At 40.3% G+C, this 17,236-nt stretch overlaps 2 protein-coding genes across 3 annotated transcripts; one reads left to right on the top strand and one right to left on the bottom strand.

Moving 5' to 3' along the window:
* Positions 1–314: 314 nt before the first annotated feature.
* LOC119906247 (keratin, type II cytoskeletal 8-like) lies at positions 315–3,456 on the bottom strand. Its single transcript, XM_038723816.1, has 9 exons — positions 3,127–3,456; positions 2,728–2,936; positions 2,532–2,592; positions 2,184–2,279; positions 1,880–2,044; positions 1,550–1,675; positions 966–1,186; positions 678–724; positions 315–572 (listed from the first exon to the last, which is right to left on the bottom strand). Exons 1-9 carry the CDS (start codon positions 3,445–3,447, stop codon positions 490–492), a joined length of 1,329 nt encoding a protein of 442 aa, XP_038579744.1. The 5' UTR covers positions 3,448–3,456; the 3' UTR covers positions 315–489.
* A 3,868-nt stretch (positions 3,457–7,324) lies between these two features.
* Positions 7,325–16,468, top strand: abtb1 (ankyrin repeat and BTB (POZ) domain containing 1). 2 transcript variants are annotated; one of them, XM_038723387.1, is made up of 12 exons: positions 7,325–7,562; positions 8,379–8,441; positions 8,533–8,588; positions 8,739–8,883; positions 8,970–9,129; positions 9,257–9,302; positions 11,518–11,634; positions 11,961–12,073; positions 12,189–12,287; positions 12,410–12,577; positions 14,625–14,825; positions 15,318–16,468. In XM_038723387.1, exons 1-12 carry the CDS (start codon positions 7,507–7,509, stop codon positions 15,522–15,524), a joined length of 1,431 nt encoding a protein of 476 aa, XP_038579315.1. In that variant the 5' UTR covers positions 7,325–7,506; the 3' UTR covers positions 15,525–16,468. The 2 variants fall into 2 exon arrangements, with proteins under 2 accessions (XP_038579315.1, XP_038579316.1); XM_038723388.1 differs by lacking the exon at positions 7,325–7,562 and adding an exon at positions 7,575–7,871.
* Positions 16,469–17,236: the final 768 nt, after the last annotated feature.

Raw genomic sequence — 17,236 nt, forward strand, 5'->3', positions numbered from 1 at the left:
TTATTTGTAACTAAATAAATGTTTGCAACAAATGCATAATGTGTATGAAAAAAATATATAAACTAAGCCTAAGGAAAAGCAGCATACAAAAACAGCATAAACTAAGGACAAAATATAAGTTGAACCACAGGATTTTCAGGGGTTTAAGTTTTCCTCAAAGATCCCCTCTAGACAAGTTTGTTACCATATAAAATAATGTGCTTGAAATAATAATTTGGTTCTGATATAGTTAGTATAGTGCATTTCATGATGATGTAAAGAGAACAACGAATGTCATGTCTACTTAATTACTATCCAAGAAAAAGGAACGCAAATGTTTGTTCAGGTTCACATCTTTATTTTTACACACAAAGTGGTAATTAATCTGACATGAAACAAAATGAGAAGAGAAATAAACAAATAATCCACACATCTGGCTCATTATTGCAATTGGTTTACTGTAGGTTGAACCACCAGGTTAAAGTACTGCAGTGTTTTGTTTTTTCAGATTTAGTATGAAATGTTACGGGTCTCCACCTTTTTGATGACAAGTGCACCTGACTTTCGCGGCTGGGGGCTTTCAACTGGGATGGCTGTCGGGAAGAGAAAATACAAAAATTACATACACACACTGTGAGCTGCCACAGCAATCCTAATGCCAATGGTAATAAACTTCAGTTGAAAAATACAGTACTTACATTTAGTGGGCACCGTTTGGATGTTGACAATAGATTCCTGTCCAAGTCTACAGGAGAGAAAGCAGGAAATACACTGTAAGCATTGATGTACTGACAAAGTAAAAGGTTGTTACACAGTGTTATAGAGATGCAATGCTAAATTGGAGAATAACTAGGCTATTTTAAGCTGTGACCTCAAATTGATGACCATCATCAGGCAAACTAACTTTAGCCTAACATTGCCCTCCCTTAAAAGCATAAATTAGCCTGTAATCAGTGATACTGCTGAGATCTACCAGCACATCTCACCTTTCCTCCTCTCCTTCCAGCAGCTTCCTGTAGGTGGAGATCTCTATGTCCAGGGCCAGCTTGACATTCATGAGGTCCTGGTAATCTCTGAGTTGCTGAGCCATGTCCTGCTTGGCCCTCTGCAGAGCCAGCTCCAGGTTCCTGATGCAAGCCTTGGCATCCTGCACGGCCGCCTCCCCGCGCTGCTCCACTTCTGCTTCCTGGGCCTTAAGGTTGTCACGCTGGAAAATAGTATCAGGGATAGATGGTTTAAGCATTCAGTAAGATCTGAGCATGTCAATCACTCCTTGCAAGTAGATAATCGAAGATTAGTAATTACTTATGGGCTACTAGACAATCTGACTATTTCATAATAATTAAGAGTTAATGTGTTAATGCAGCTTGAAGAGGAGTATTAATGTTGTAAAGCGTTGCTTTTTCTCCATGTAATGATTCCTTTTTGCACCCAGCTCTTCACTGATTTGTAGCACCCATCAAACTTAAGGCTTATTGCGTGTATTATCCAACACATTTTAACAACAAACAACAAGTCCAGTTGCCTTTCACTTTCAACATATCAGACACTCTATAAACCTTTCCCTCACCTGTGCTTTTACTGCCAGGATCTCATTCTGCAGGCGGCTGATCATTCGGTTTAGCTCAGATATTTCCCCCTTGGCGCTGCGCAGCTCATTGCCGTACTGATCGGCCTCAGCAGCCATCTGATCAAACTGGTGCCAGCAGATATCAAACAGAGGAACACACATGAAGAGATCAGTAATTATTAGGTCTGACAAGGGTGTTTCCTGGCAAAAACACTGGGTATTGTAATAGACAGAGCTTTGGTTAACCTGTTTAAGACCTGTTCTATTACAATAAACAGCAACATTATTATTAACGTTAGATCTAGGGTCATGTATTTTTTTATTCTCTACCTTGTTCTTGTGCCAGTTTTCAGCTTCTTCACGGCTGCGGGCGGCAATGTCCTCATACTGAGCCTTAACCTCAGCCACGATCTGATCCATGTTCAGGCCTCGGGAGTTATCCATCTGCACCACCACAGAGGTCTCCTTAAGGCTCTCCTGCAGCTCGCGTAGCTCCTTTTTATAAAACAGTACATACAGCAACCGTAAGAAGATAAAATTCAGAATACAAAACAAGCTCACATAGTGTATATATATTTTCTTTCATTTAATATCTTTGACATTTTGAGAAGATTTTGAGTGAATGGTTAATTACCGCATCATACAGAGCCTTGTGGAAGTTGTATTCATCAGTGATAAGAGACACCTTGTCGTCTAGATCCACCTTGGCCAGATAGCCTGCGTCCACATCCTGCAGGCAGTCAGTATAAAACAACCTTTTCTCAGTGCTTAACCTTTTACATTTTACCATAGCAACATGGAAAGTTTTTGTAGCCCAACATGGAAAATTATTAGTAGAGAAATTGCTTATAAAACTGTGAATTTCATCAGTTAATACAAATGGTTCAGAGCTTAATCTGAGTTTTAAAAAACATACTAGTCACCAGTGTGACACCTAAAGAAAACAAGAATCTATGATAGCCATCATGACTGCATACTGTACCTTTTTGAGCATGACAAACTCATACTCTGCTTCATTCCTCTTGTTGAGCTCATTCTCATACCTGAAACACCCCACACATATCAGCTTATTCAAGCAGATCTTATCACTATGAACTTCAATACCAAATGTCTAAAACTCCACTCAAGTACACAGGCTTGACTGTGGCTCAGTTTCTGTCGCAAAAAAAGTGTCTTACTTTTTCTTGTATTCGTCCACCTGTTTGTACATGGCATTGTTCTCCATGTCAAGTCTGTGTTTGTCATTGTTGATAACCTCCAGTTGTCTTTGCAGGTTGGTGATGTAGGACTTAAGCATGGGCTCAATGTTAGAGGCGGCGACGGTCTGTCCCTGCAGCATATTCCACTTGGTCTCCAGTAGTTTGTTCTGCTGTTCCAGGTGTCTTACCTGTAGCATGACGAGGACGTACCAGCCAAATCAAATGCTTTCTAACATCTTTTACAGAGATCGTGTAAGTCATTTAAATGCCAATTCAAAGGGTAATAATGGATTTAAGTAGATTATCAGGATTATGAAAGTGATTAAAATCTGACACTCAAGATTGATCAGTAAGAGTTACAGTGAAATTTCCTCTTACCTTATCAATGAAGTTGACAAAACGGTTGTTGAGACCCTTGATCTGCTCTTTCTCCTGGTTGCGAACAGCTTGGATGGTGGGGTCGATGTCTATCTTCACTGGAGTCAGCAGGCTCTTGTTGATGGTCACGGCTGTAATCGGGGCCGCCTGGTTAGCCCCAGAGCTGATCTTGGAGGCAGAGTAGGAGCCCATGGACATGCTACTGAAGCCCCCTGAGGACATGTGAAGTCCTGGATAGGTGCTTCGTTTGCTCCTGAGACTCATGGTAGTGCTGCTGCAGAGGATGGAGAGGTCAGGCGCTGGTCGAGCTCTGTTTTGCATCTCACTATCTCTTGGGTGCTACTTTATAGGCAGGTCTGGGTGTGGTGTGATACTCAAGTTATTTCACTCCTAAATGTGGGTAAACCAGTCTGACGCATGCCACCTGTTCTCCCACCTACCCCCTCCGAAAACGTATTGTTTTTGTTGTTAGGCTGGAATTCATGCCTGCTCTGCAGCTTAAGGTGTGTTGCAATTGAGCAATACAGTTTAAGTGTTTTCTAGAAGGAAGCACTGGGGTCTGTACAAAATTAGAAAGTACAGGCAGTACTGTGATCTAAGAAGTCATCGATGAGTTAATATTATAACATTTGTGTTTCGGTTTTCTACCTTTTCCTGTCAGACAACAGTTACTGATCACAGAAAAAAAGTAGATTAAGTCAAAATGTTTTAATTACTGCTACAGACACAATGTTATACTGCTATTTTCGTTTTTTTTAATGTCATGTCATTGACCACTGTTGTGAAAGTCGGTTGTAAACAAAAAACAGGGCAGTCTTTGCTTCTTTTTTTTTTTCAAAATAATAATAAGAGCTTGATTGGTCTAGCACTTTTCAACACAGGTAACGAAGTGCTTTACAAAAATAAATAGAAAACAAGTCAAAATAAAATTAAAGATAAAAATAGGCATCACACAATAAAAGAAGTGAGGTAAAACAGGGAACTGACTCTGCAAGCCTGATCTCCTCTGGCAGATTGTATCAGAGTGTAGGGTCCTGGACAGCAAAGGCCATGTCTCCTTTGGTATTTAGCCTAGACCTTGGAATGACTAGTAACGCCCTGCCAGAGTGTTCTCAGTCTGCATGCTGTCTCTTGAGGGCGATGAAAGGAGATATAGAAAGGAGATAACTCATGCCTTAAATAGTAGTAATAAAACAATTTTGAAATCAATCACCTAAAATAAACTGACAGCAGGCGCAAGAATGCTAAAACTGGGGTGACATGGTGACATTTGCCAACTTTAGGCGATGGATTGATTTCTGACTTAGACAGATGTAAGGGGACTTACAGTAATCGAGGCAGGGAGATATTTCTCAAATGATTAAAAACACAGTCCTGTTCAAAAACTACTCCAAGATTTCTTGCTGAGGGCTTACCATAAGTTTACATTTACATTTACATTTACTCATTTGGCAGACGCTTTTATCCAAAGCGACTTACATTTGAGGAACAACATACAAGCATCAACAGAGCATTAAATACAGATCAATTGACAATACAGACAATAAGTTGCTAGTTCACCTAGGCTTGACATGATTTCAATTCTGTTTGTTGGGGTATCAAGTACAATGTTGTGGAGGGTTGCTATGTTAGACTGGTCACCAGGTCTGACTGGAATACGGAGCAGTGTGCCAACGGAGTAACAGTGAAACTGGACATATTTGTGGATGTCACCAAGAAAGAGCATATAGATGGAGGATAAAATGGCGCCTAGAATTGAACCCTGGGACACCATAGAGCATGTTCGTGGGGGATGAAACTGAGCTGGTCATTCTCACAGAGAAACATCTACTAGATAGGTAGGACCTGAACCGGTTTGAGGCCACATCAGTGATTTCTGCCCACCTTTTCAGTGGAAAAGTAAGTCAACTGCAGCAATGTATTTCTTCATTAAGGCCTTCATCTAGCTAAACTCATAATAAATGTGGAGTTGGCAGGCCTTCCATTTGCACGCTGCTTTGTGTACCTGCGTACAGGGGGACTTTTGAAATTGTTTTGGTTCATGGTTCTGATCTCCCTCTCCCTTTTGACACCAGTCATCACCTTCCTACAGACCAATAACTTGTATAACCAGGTTAATTTCTGGAGGTTTTATCATGGCGGTGTGTCACTGAAGCTGTGCCACTTGCACATCAATATATCCATCAATATATTTATGGTAGGTAAAGCTGGGAGGAAAATATATGCGAGAGACCGTGTGTGCAAAGACATCACACAGTAAAAGATCAGCAATGATAATAATGGTTTAGTTTTGGGAAGGCTTGGTGATATGATTTTTGGGAAGCAGCCAAGAGGAGACAAAGGGTGGGAGGGTATCAGGAACACGGAATCAGTGGCAGTGTGCAGTATAAAGTGTGAAAATGAAAATGACGCATTGTTAATCCTTCAGACATGCCACAACAATAAAAGGCATGCGTTACCCAAAATGCATCCTTTCTTTCATCTTAACTGCACACTTCTGCATTACTGAGAGGTTTTGTCTTACAACATCATAGATTCACCTTCTCATAGGCATATTTTTATTTTACACCATCACACCAGTTATAGGGCCTATAAATTAGCATTTAACAGTGTTGTAACATGGCTACTTTCTCAAGTCTTACATCCCAACATAAATGACATACTGGGGGATTTCAATGGCAGATGGTGTGTATGTCACCCAAAAGGAAGTTAAGAAAAAATGTATTCGCAGTGCAAGAATTTCCACAGGCTGGTTGGTGATGACTTGGACACCATTGCAAATACATCGAATTAACACAACGACTGGCATGTGAACATTAAAACTCCATTTATGCAAATCCAGAAGAGATGGTTTTATTTTCTGAGGAATCAACTTGTGGCAGGGGTTATTTCTGTCAGTAAGAAACTGTACATATTGTCATTGTATATATGATTTATCTGTAATTTACTCTAGACTGTCACCGAGAGACATGGTGTGACGTAATTGAAACAACGCACTTTTAGGCTACTTGATGTTTAGTTGTTTTGACATTTACAGTGCAGTGTTGCCTCTCTGAAAGGCAGGAGTGCAAATAATGAGAGGGAATGCTTGGAATTAGGGAGTGTTACTTGTAATTCAATTGTACAGCCCAACTTCAAGGGTTTCCTTGTTAATTCTTTCCATGCTTTAAATTTATTGCATGCTGTGTCTGTTAAACTACTTATTATGTGTGTTTTTGTGTGTGTTTTTTTTTATTTGAAGAGTTTGCAGGTTAACCTTTTGAAACTGAGAAAAACTTAAACTTTAGATCAGATCAAAACAGCAGCTGACCACTGGTTTCATCAAAGTTGTTTTATTTTTTATTTCATCATCATTTGTATGATTTGGAATTTGCATAGCAAAAATGTAGGCCTATAGGAATTATGGTTTCAGACCCTTTAATTGTGATTTAATGAGTGTAGTGTGTTGGCCAAATGGTGGAATGAACAGGGGCGAGTTCAGCGCAGACAAAACGTAGCAAAACGTTTTTTTCAACGGAAACGGTGGTCTCCTGAACACCCTGTTGTGTACGCAAGCGCACTGCATTTTCCTGGCTTTTTAACGCCGTTGTGTTTACAAACTTGTTGCAGTTGATTGGGTAACACATGAGACACGCCCATCAAACCTGAGAAAACATACCCCGAAGCCCGTTGCAGAACGTTGCGCAACGTTTCAAGGAAACATGCAGTTCAATCGGAAAACGTTGATTCAATATGAAATCAATGAACTTTGATAAAACCAAAAGTGAAAAAAACAGCAAGGGGGGCTATTTGTGATTCAGTTGTATAGTAGTAAACAGTTGTTGAACACACACACAAGGCAAAAGGTTGATATAAACTTTTCTTATTTTGTACAGTCTATGCTATGATGCTATGAAACATACAGTGACGCGTGCTGCATTCAAGTGAGGCATGTGAGCTCCGTTTAACACGAACTCATTCACGTTACATGTCTGGTTGGAAACGACAACATATTTGACTTATTTTAAAATTGGGTTTAGACCTTAGGTTTAGACGGTTGATATTCACGCGATGTAGAAAATAAAAATAAATTAAGCAGTAGTCTACGTAAATGTTTGTTGCTGAAGAATAGTACACGAATGCCGTCTTGTGACGCGTCATGAGTTTAACGTTATTCTCCACACCAAGTTAAGGGGGCACTGTAGTCACGTGACTGCTAGTCCAAAACACCGAGGACCCGATCAGCTTGTAAACAACTGAGCAAGGAGGTGTGACAGTCCGCCAGCGAACTTTCTCAGCGTCGACCGAGCAAAGAGTAAAGCTACACCAAATCATCGCTCACCTGTCCGGTAGACAGGCCGTTTCAATGCATTACAGAAGACCGAAAACACCGCGGGGATCATGGATGTGTACGATTTGTTTAGTAGTTGCAGAAAGGGCGACATTTGTAGAGTCAGGTAACCAGCGGCTCAGCTGACGTTGTTATGGCTTGGTTGTCTTTGCATGTGTGCTGAGAGCTCGTTTAATTTCCTTAACATGGCTGCAGTTGCAGCAGCGCTGTTATTTTCCGTTTTCCCCAAACCTCTCTTACAAAACATTAGCCTGTTTTTATTTGGCCTCCTCTGGACTGCGAAACCCAAAGCTTTCTGCATTGTCTTGCAAATAAATAGGAGGTAAACACGGAAGCTGGGTTGCTAACATTAGCTTTGGTGAACCAGCTGACGATTGTAGGCCAAGTGCTCAGTTTCCACATGCAACGTAGTTAGGTAAGATACTGCACTATCTGTCAGTGTCGGGTGTTTAACATGATGGTATATGGGTCATTTACTGCTGCCTGCTATAACGTTACAGCTTAGCTACATTGTGATTGATATAAGTCACTTCCTCTGCTTTGGGACAGCCTGGTATGTCCTGCTGATAATGAAAAGAGCAGTAATTAGTCAAGCCAAGTCAGTGCAATACCCTGCTTAACTATCCAGCTAACTGCAAACGCAAATTTCTCCATCACTGCAGCATATAGGATCTATCATATTACAAATAAAAATGTCTGTGTTTCCATGGTGCTGATGACAACAGCAATTGGCATGGAATACGAAATCCAAAATCAAAGGGGTCATCAAACAGAAGTAGGCCTGCATATATTGTTATTTGTATACAGCTGTGTGTCACACATGTACACGCTTGCTCCTGTGTGATGCTCCCATTTGATTGTCACTGACACTGTTTCTGTAACCACTCATTTCAACAATGACTCTTTTCTTTTCTCTCATAAGATACCTTGTTGAACAAAGAGACGTGGACCTCAATGTAAGAGATAAATGGGACAGCACCCCTTTGTAAGTACAATTTAGGCAAGCAGCCTGATTCTCTGGCTAACACACCGTCATTATCGTAACAACTTAAAATGTCAATGTCCTTGTTCTTTAGGTATTATGCTTGTCTCTGTGGTCATGAGGAGCTGGTCCAGTACCTGTTGGCTAGTGGTAAGGCTGAAATTATACTGGAGTGCTGGTATCTTTTTGTTTGTTAAGTGATGCAAACATTATAAAACACTAAACAATAAAACAGCTGTGGCGAGATGTCATTGTAAAATGTAGTATAATTGAGTCTTTCCCCCTTCGCTTTGCTTTCAGGTGCCAAGTGTGAAGCCAACACGTTTGATGGCGAGAGGTGTATGTATGGCTCTCTGAATGACTCTGTTCGACGCCTGCTCAAAGATTATAAGTGTGTCAGTGTCCGCGCCATGCAGCGGGATGATTTTAACTACTTTCTGCACATGTAAGAAAGCCTGTTGTTGTATGTAAACCTGCATACAACCCTTGCATTTCTCCATCTAATCCAAATTATGTGTGTTTTTGCTTTAGGTTACTGGAGCAGGGGCAACACAGCGACGTCAAGTTCCTGGTTCATGGACAAATATTTACAGCCCACCGATGTGTTCTCAGTGCCCGCTCAGAGTACTTCACTGATATGTTTGAGACTAAATGGAAAGGAAAGAACTTGATCACCCTCAAACACCCTTTGGTAGATAAGAATATATATTCTGGATGATTAATTCTGTGTTGCTCTGTGTTATTATATAATTGTGTCTTATATAAATGCATATTGTGTCTGTCTATATCTGTGTGGATAAAAGCGGTTTTGATTTCAGGTCAACCCTGCAGCCTTTGGAGCTATTCTGCAATATTTCTATACAGGTGCGTGTTTATTAAACTGCAAATATTCAGGCTACATTTTCAAAAGTCCCATATAATTCTCAATTTTAGGCTCACATTTTATTTTGTGTCTACTAGGAAATGTTTACATGCTTATTATTATTTTTATTATTATTATAATATTATTTTTCTCATACTTTCCATTGCTTCAGCACCTCTACTCTCTGTTTTATCTACTGTCTCTTTAAGGCCCCCCTCCCTAAAAGCCCACTGACTTCTCATTAGCTAACTATTGGAAGCTGTTTTTTTGGTGAAACTGGATCATATTTTATGGAGAAAATATTTTCTGGTTTTCTCTCTGATGTCCTCTGCCTGGTCTGCCTCAACTTTCATTGATTTATAGAGTTTCCTGATGGATAGCTTCACATGTTAGAAGTTACATTAACCACTAACTACTGTTAACGGTACCTGCCGCATAGGTAGTTAGCTCAGTTAGCCGTGCAGCTAGCTGTCCTAGTAGATCACTCTAGCAGGAATAGAAGCTTGGTGCACTGGGGGTGTGTTGGTGTTCACACCTCAAACGTTACACCCAGTTCAGGCAGAGCCAGTACAGTTAGCTGTACCTAGCTGTATCTGTAGCATTAGCAACAAGTAAAGCTATCTGTCCATCAGGAAACTCCGTAAATCACAGAGAGTTGTGGCAGAATAGCTGGAGAAGATCAGAGGGAAAACCAGGAAATATGTAACTTTCCTTCATAAAAGGACTTTCTGCGAGACATACTGAACAACCTCTAGCTCAGCGATGGAATGACTGCTTGGTGTTGTATTGGAAAAAGGTTGGACAGTGGGGGCTGAGATCAGTGTATTCAGTACGTGTTTAGTGGGCAGGGCCGTGTGGTAGACTGAAGTGCAAGAGGAGGTCTTATGTTATACAGATCTCTCCATGACATCATGAAGGGAGACAAATTCAAACGGTGTGTTTGCACACATTTCCTGAACAACTGAGCTGGAAAAAAAGAACGAAAGATGTTTTTTGCTCATAGTTTTTGCTCAAAAACGAGAGAAAGTGCATTTTGCATAATATGGGACCTTTAAGACTTTGCAGGAATATTCAGGCAGTACTATTTTTTTTTTTATGTGTCAGTAACAAAGATTTATGTCTGTTGAGATCCTAGGTCATCCAGGTCATAGATATTCAAGGAGGGTTAAATCAAGGGCAACTGGACTTGATTGAAGATACTTTGGAGTATACAGGAAACCCATACACACAGTCCAATACTTACTCTGACTCTCACCACCTACTGAAGCATAAGCCGTGCATTATCAGAACCCTGCAACACCAAGCTGATAACATACCAAGTGCCCAGACCAAGAGATAGACCGCAAACACCTGACTTGCAGCTTGTAGATATCCAAACTGGACCTTTTATGGGGAAGAAAACAGCCACAAGATCCAGGAAGAACACAGGCGCTACGGGTGATGAGGAAAAGAAGAATAAGTGCAACAACATCTTAAGTCCATAAGGTGTCTGGAGTATCACAGAAACTCAACAAGCACCACATCCCTGTGTTTTTTAAACCCAACAACAAGCTAAGAAAAAGACTGGTCCACCCAAAAGACTGCACCCCAAAAGACTGCACACCAAAACACAAGAAAAAAAATCTAGTGGACACTGTCCAGTGCAGTGAGGAATTCACAGGCCTGTATATCAGGGAACTTAAACAACCACTACACAAACGGCATGGCTCAGCACAGAAGCTTATGTCAAGACTCAGCTGTTTACCTGCGCCTGAAGGACATGGGACGCTCTTTCGAACCAACCCCATTTATATCCCCCACCTACAATGCTGTCCTTCCATCCCTTCCCAGGATATTAAACAAACATTTGGCCTCGTGATGATGCCAACGACGGTCTTTCAGACAAGGCCTCAGGTGACTCCAGTGACCATGACTGTTGTTCCAACAGCTAAGAGCACTAACAAACCAAGTGGTATCCATCACCTTGATGAGAGGCAAAACATCTTCTAGTATCTTCAATAAGTCCAGTTTCCCTTGATTTAACTCTCCTTGGATAACAAAGATTTAGATCAAATTGTGTATCATGAAGAAATTGAATGCAGTCTTGTAATATTTTTCTATAACATACAAACCACTGTGCTCGCACTGGTCTACTGTATATGTAGTCTAGGGGAAAAAACAGTTGAATTAAAAAGTCTTAGGAGCTCTTTTCATCAGTTTTTTCCCTTAATGTTACAGGACGAATGGATATTGATATAAGCCTTGTGGAGGACTCCAGACGACTTGCTAAACAGTGCAAAATGGCAGACCTAATCGAAGAGCTGGAGAATAAATGCAAACAGGTGTATGAATTTGGTAAGACGATACTCTTGGTCTATGTTCACACAGATTTTTTTCCTCAAGGTACAAAGTCACAAAACGGTCAACAAAAATTAAGGGTGATACAACTGTTGAATAGCAGGTATGTTGGCATACAACCCAGCCACCCAGCCAAGCCAGGCTTTATGTCTCCCAGCAACTTTATTTAAAAAATTTGTGTATGTGTGTTACCAGTGTAATACACACAACTTTTCAGATAGTCTCAAATACCAAAACATTTTAACTGTAGTGTCTCATTAAGCTCTCGACCCTTTTTATCTTTTCCACATGAGTGATGTCTGTCTTCTTTCCTCAAACTGAAGTGTTCAACAAGCCAGGAGTCTGTGTGAAAGTTCTCAGCCTGGAGCCTAACAGCTGTCAACTTCAAGATGAGATGGCTCAGTTAGCAGACTGTGCACTTCCCACTGAATTAAGGGTAAGGGCGTGATGGTAAAAAAAATCAAGGACACTAATCCAACCAACACTACTATAGCTGCTATTCTAAAATTTTTAATAAGACTATTTTGACTTTTTTTGTGGATTCCCCCCAGGTTGGATTTGGTGAACTTCCCTTTAACAGAGTCGACTGCTTCCCTACTTATCCTGACATCTGCTTCAGAGTTGATGGTTACAATTTCTTGTGTCATAAGGTACTAATTACAAGTCTCACACAGCCTTCTTCTGTCACATTACAGACCCTCACTCCCTTCCTAGATCCTGTCAAATGAATATTAGAGTTTTATTCTGTGTATGTGTGTTTGTGTCACTCCAGGCGTTCTTCTCTGGACGTAGTGATTATTTTAAAGCCTTGCTGGAGGACCACTTCAGTGAAGGAGAGCAGCTGCAGTCCCAGCCCAGCACCCCAGTGATTACTTTACACAACATTGCCCATGAAATATTTGTCAACGTCATGTATTACATCTATACTGACGACACAGAGGTCAGTGCCCAATTTCTTCTCTACAATACTGTTTCCAAAAAGGTTGGCGTGCTGTGTAAAATGTAAATACAAACAAAATGTGATGATGTGAAAAACATTGAAACCAAGTATTTAATTGTCAACAAAAGACTGGAAAAGTTGTGAAAAGCACAGCTGGTGGAACATCTCACAATTAATTAGGTCAACTGGCAACAAGTTAATAACATGATTGGGAGAAAAAGAGCATCCCAGTGTTTCTGAAGTAAAGACGAAGAGGGGTTCACCACTCTGTGAAAAGTGCAAAGAGGACTGAGGCGAAGTGAAAAACTGTCCTGTAGTCTGACAAGTCAAACTTTACATTCTCTTACATTTACATTCTGAAATCATGGACAACATGTCCTGCAGGCCAAAGAGGAGAGGGACCATCCGGGTTGTTATAAGTGCACAGCATAAAAGCCAGCATCCAGCATCAGTATGGCACGGGTAACTTGCACATTTGTGAGGGCACCATTGATTTTGAGCGATTTATACAGCTTTTGGAGCAGCATATGTTGCCAAGTAGGTGACATCTTTTTCTATTTCATCTATCTATTTCAGCTAGACAATGCCAAACTACATTCTGCACGTGTTACAACAGCATGGCTCTGTAGTAAAAAAAAAAGAAAAAAAAAAAGACTAGGTGCTAAACTGGCCTACCTGCAGTCCTGACTTGTCATCCACTGAAAATGTTTGGCGGTCATGGAATGTAAAATACAATAAAGGAGACCAGACTGTTGAGCAGCTGGAATCCTACATCCAGCAAGAATGGGGAAACATTTCACATTCAAGATTACAGCAGTTGGTCTCCTCAACATGTGACTCAACACAGTAGTAACCTTGACAAACTTTTTCTAAACACGTTGCTGGCCTAAAATTCAAAATTGGTATATCATTTTCCAAAAACAATACATTTTCTCATTTTCAACATTTGATAAGTTAGTTAGTATTTGAGCTATTTTCAATGAAATATTTGGTTCAGTGCACATCATCACATTTTGTTTTTTATTTACATTTTACACAGCGTTCCAACTTTTTTGGAAATGGAGTTGTATTTTGTGCAACTGTTTATCAGGGATGCAAACCTGTCATTCAGTGAGAAAATTTCAAAACAGTTTCTTGTCAGTCTGGTTGTTTTAAAAAATAAAGACGCTAAACGGACGGATCACTTTTACGTATCAATTAGTAGCTGATAAACTGGTTTCCTACTGCTAGGTATGAGCCTATTAAAAAAGTTAAACAGTGGTGTCAAAAAATAAGCAGTTTCACTGTTGATTTTTTTTTACTTACTAACCAAGCTCTTTCTGTTGTGTTCCAGTTACAAAATAATCAATATATTTATATTAACAGTGGATCAAATGATGACTTTGATGGTTTTCCAGCCTGTTTTGATTCTTTCCCACTGCTCTTATAGCATTTTCTACCGTAGGAGGAAGCTGTTTTTAATGAAAAAGCTCTAAAAACTCAATCTATCTGCCCAGCAGTAAACAGCAGACAGACACAGTAAGCGACTAGCTGGTGAATGTAGTGGAGCATTGAGCAGCTAAAGAGCCAGATGTTTCCCTGAGGAGTTGGTGGAGACCAAAAGATGATTGAAAATTGGACTTGAAACTCAACTTCAAATGAATGCTAATGTTGCTCCATGTCTGCAGGCTGTTCACCATAACAACTTACAAGGTAAAATAATATGTCAATGTTGTGTTTACAGCTTGTTTTCCCCAGTTGTTGCAGGTTTAGAATTGAAAAGAATTAATGCACCCCTTCCAATAAATCCTTAGTGTTTCTTCAGATTTTCACACCTTGACAGGTTTGCATCCTTGACCTATGTAACATACTAAATATTTAAACTATATATTTTGTGGAAACACTTACCAAAGGTGATTGTGAACACAAACAAACTCATGTACAAAAGACAGAAAAGTAGCCCTGTTGTAAGGATGCCATGTTGATCTGTTCATAATGCATTGGAGAATGAGAATGAAATGTTCATCATTATTATCTGACAGCTGACTGGATATTTCTTTATGCCCAGCTAACATCAGAGAACGTGTTTGATGTGCTGTGCGTGGCTGACATGTATCTGCTCCCGGGGCTGAAGCGTCTCTGTGGGAAGACGCTTGCTAAGATTACGTGCGAGGACAATGTTCTGAACATGTGGAAGACGGCAAAGCTTTTCCGTCTCTCTCGGCTGGAGGACCACTGCACAGAGTTCATGGCCAAGATCATTGATCGGGTGGGTGACTGTGTTGACATTGGAGGGTGCTTTATTTTGGCTGGGTAACAATAGGGTGCCTCGGATATTGCAGCAGGTGGCTGAAGTGCACACAAAAAAGCAACATAAAGGGCAAGCCAAAAAGGAAATACAAAGACATAAGAGGAAGTCACAAAAATCTTAGTTTGCAAAAGTAAAAATATTTAAACACCAGGAATGAGAAATAGGAATAAAACAAAAAGTCACATAGTAACATGTCAGGATTACTATGTTTTAGAAAATGTTTTGCTGTCATGTTGATGGTACTCACTGCCTCTTGTATATCTGTCAACAACATTATACCGAAAGTCACAGTAAAGAAAGACCTTTGAGGCCATATAAGAATACTTTTTGTTGTGTCTGAGGGCCACATGATCCCAGTCTTCGCAATTTAACACCCGTGAGCCAAGGTGTCGATGTTGTGTATGTCTAGTGTCAGTTGCGCTCACTTCCCGTCCAACCTGTCTGTCACAGCTGGTGGAGCAGGACGAGTTTGCAGAGATCATCAAAGAGGACGCTGCATCGTTGGAGGAGCGACACGAGACCGACTCCGTCCCCTTGGTGGATGACATCCGCTACCACATCGCCAGCAACGTGCAGACTTACAGCGCTATCGAGGAGGCCAATCAGAAGCTAGAGGCCTTGGAGGAGCTGCTCTCCACCATTAATATCGAATGCTGAGGGCTCGGCAGGTTGTGCTTTGTGGCTTCAACTGCTGTGGAGTTTGAAGTTTTTAAGGCGTATACTTTGGGAAGGGGACATATGAAACAAAACATATGCTTCTCTGTGTTTGGAGGTTTTATTTTATTCACAGCATATTATACAGAGTGTATATTTTCAGTGGATGTTCTCATGTTACAGAGGCATTTTCAGAGAAAGCTGTTTATGTTGTCTGTTTAAAGATTGTTCGAGTAAGACTCGAAATATTAAGTTCTGTAAGGAAAATTGTGAATTATATATTTACAACAGAATATCTTTGAATTGCACATGCATGAATTTATTATAGATATATTATAGTGTAGCTGCTAAAGTTTTAACTAGCTGCTTATTTAGCTTTTTTAAAATGTAGTTTGGCCCCATAAAAGTTCAGCACCAGCCCTCATGTTGAAACTCCGTCATTGGAGTTATTATATTATTATTATTATTACTAGTGTATTCTAAAAGAAAGAGCCAGTGCGAGTGCATCCCATGCACTGACACACGCTTGATAACGGAGTAAAAAGATGAACACTGAAGTATATGTTTACGTCATTCATCCAGAATATAATTTTAACCTTTAACTTCTTATTTTAAGTAGCCTAACGTAGAATATTTCATGATGTGCAGAAGCAGGCAACTTTTATTTTGATTGGATATGGCTGCTGCTCAGTGACACCCCTCAACTATGAATACTTACACTTATCCCCCTTAAACATATTCCAGCCCTTTATTTAAATGGAAATGGAAAGGCAAGAAAATAAAGCTCTTACCAAACTGTTTGCATGTAAAATTCACCATCACCGCAGGGAAATATTAAGATTTGTTTTCAAGATGGTGATTTCCTGTTTTCAGTGTCACCCTGCTTTTATGATAATGGATAAACAGTTGTTCTCGGTTTTGGCAATTAAACGTGGCATAGCATGTTTTTTTCAGTTTGTCATTGTGGTTTCAATAAAAGTACATTTCTTTTACTTATAGAATACATCTAGCCAAACTAGCGTCATGGCTCTATGGTGTCTGACCATCCACCAATTTGGTCAAGACTTAAATATCTCAACAACTACTGAATGGAGCGCCATGAAATGTGGTTCAGACATTACGCCTCACACGATAATCTCTTAACTTTTCACCTAGCGCCATCATCTGGTCAAAATGTCATTTTCTGTGAACAAATTAAGTTTAAGTGTAGGAAGCCCCCTAAAGATGGCGCCATTTCTGTACTTACCAGTGTGGTTGTGGTGAGTCTTCACCACAGGATGTCTGTTTTAGAAGAAACACACCTCCTCATGCATTGTGGGAAACAAATAAATCTGTCATCCAGGTCTCTGAATTCATGGGAATATTTTCTGAATGGGGCTGTTTTTCAAATACCCCATCTATCACAAGTCTACAAAGGTGTGAAGAAAGACAGGAAATAGTTAGCAGTGATTTAATGTGTGCGTCAGTGTACTTGCATCATAGTTTATAATTGGGAGTCCCTGTGAGCTCCATCACTCTCATTTCAAAGAGTCTTGGCGGTGAAGACAAAGCTGTACATCACCTTAATGGAGCCCTGAGGTTAAGAACAGTGGGTAAGCTCAAATCCCAACAGGGAGTACGCTGTGGAGCAGAGCTGCTGTAAGAACACATTAAAGTGCAGTTCAACCAAAACGCTAAGTCCATCCTTTGGACAACAAAACCCTTGGCTTCCAGCC

This window comes from Micropterus salmoides, unplaced genomic scaffold (genome assembly GCF_014851395.1).
Source record: "Micropterus salmoides isolate LMB-PRFRI ecotype aquatic unplaced genomic scaffold, ASM1485139v1 Ms_hic_scaffold_16, whole genome shotgun sequence".
In the NCBI taxonomy this organism is placed as follows: Eukaryota; Metazoa; Chordata; class Actinopteri; order Centrarchiformes; family Centrarchidae; genus Micropterus; species Micropterus salmoides.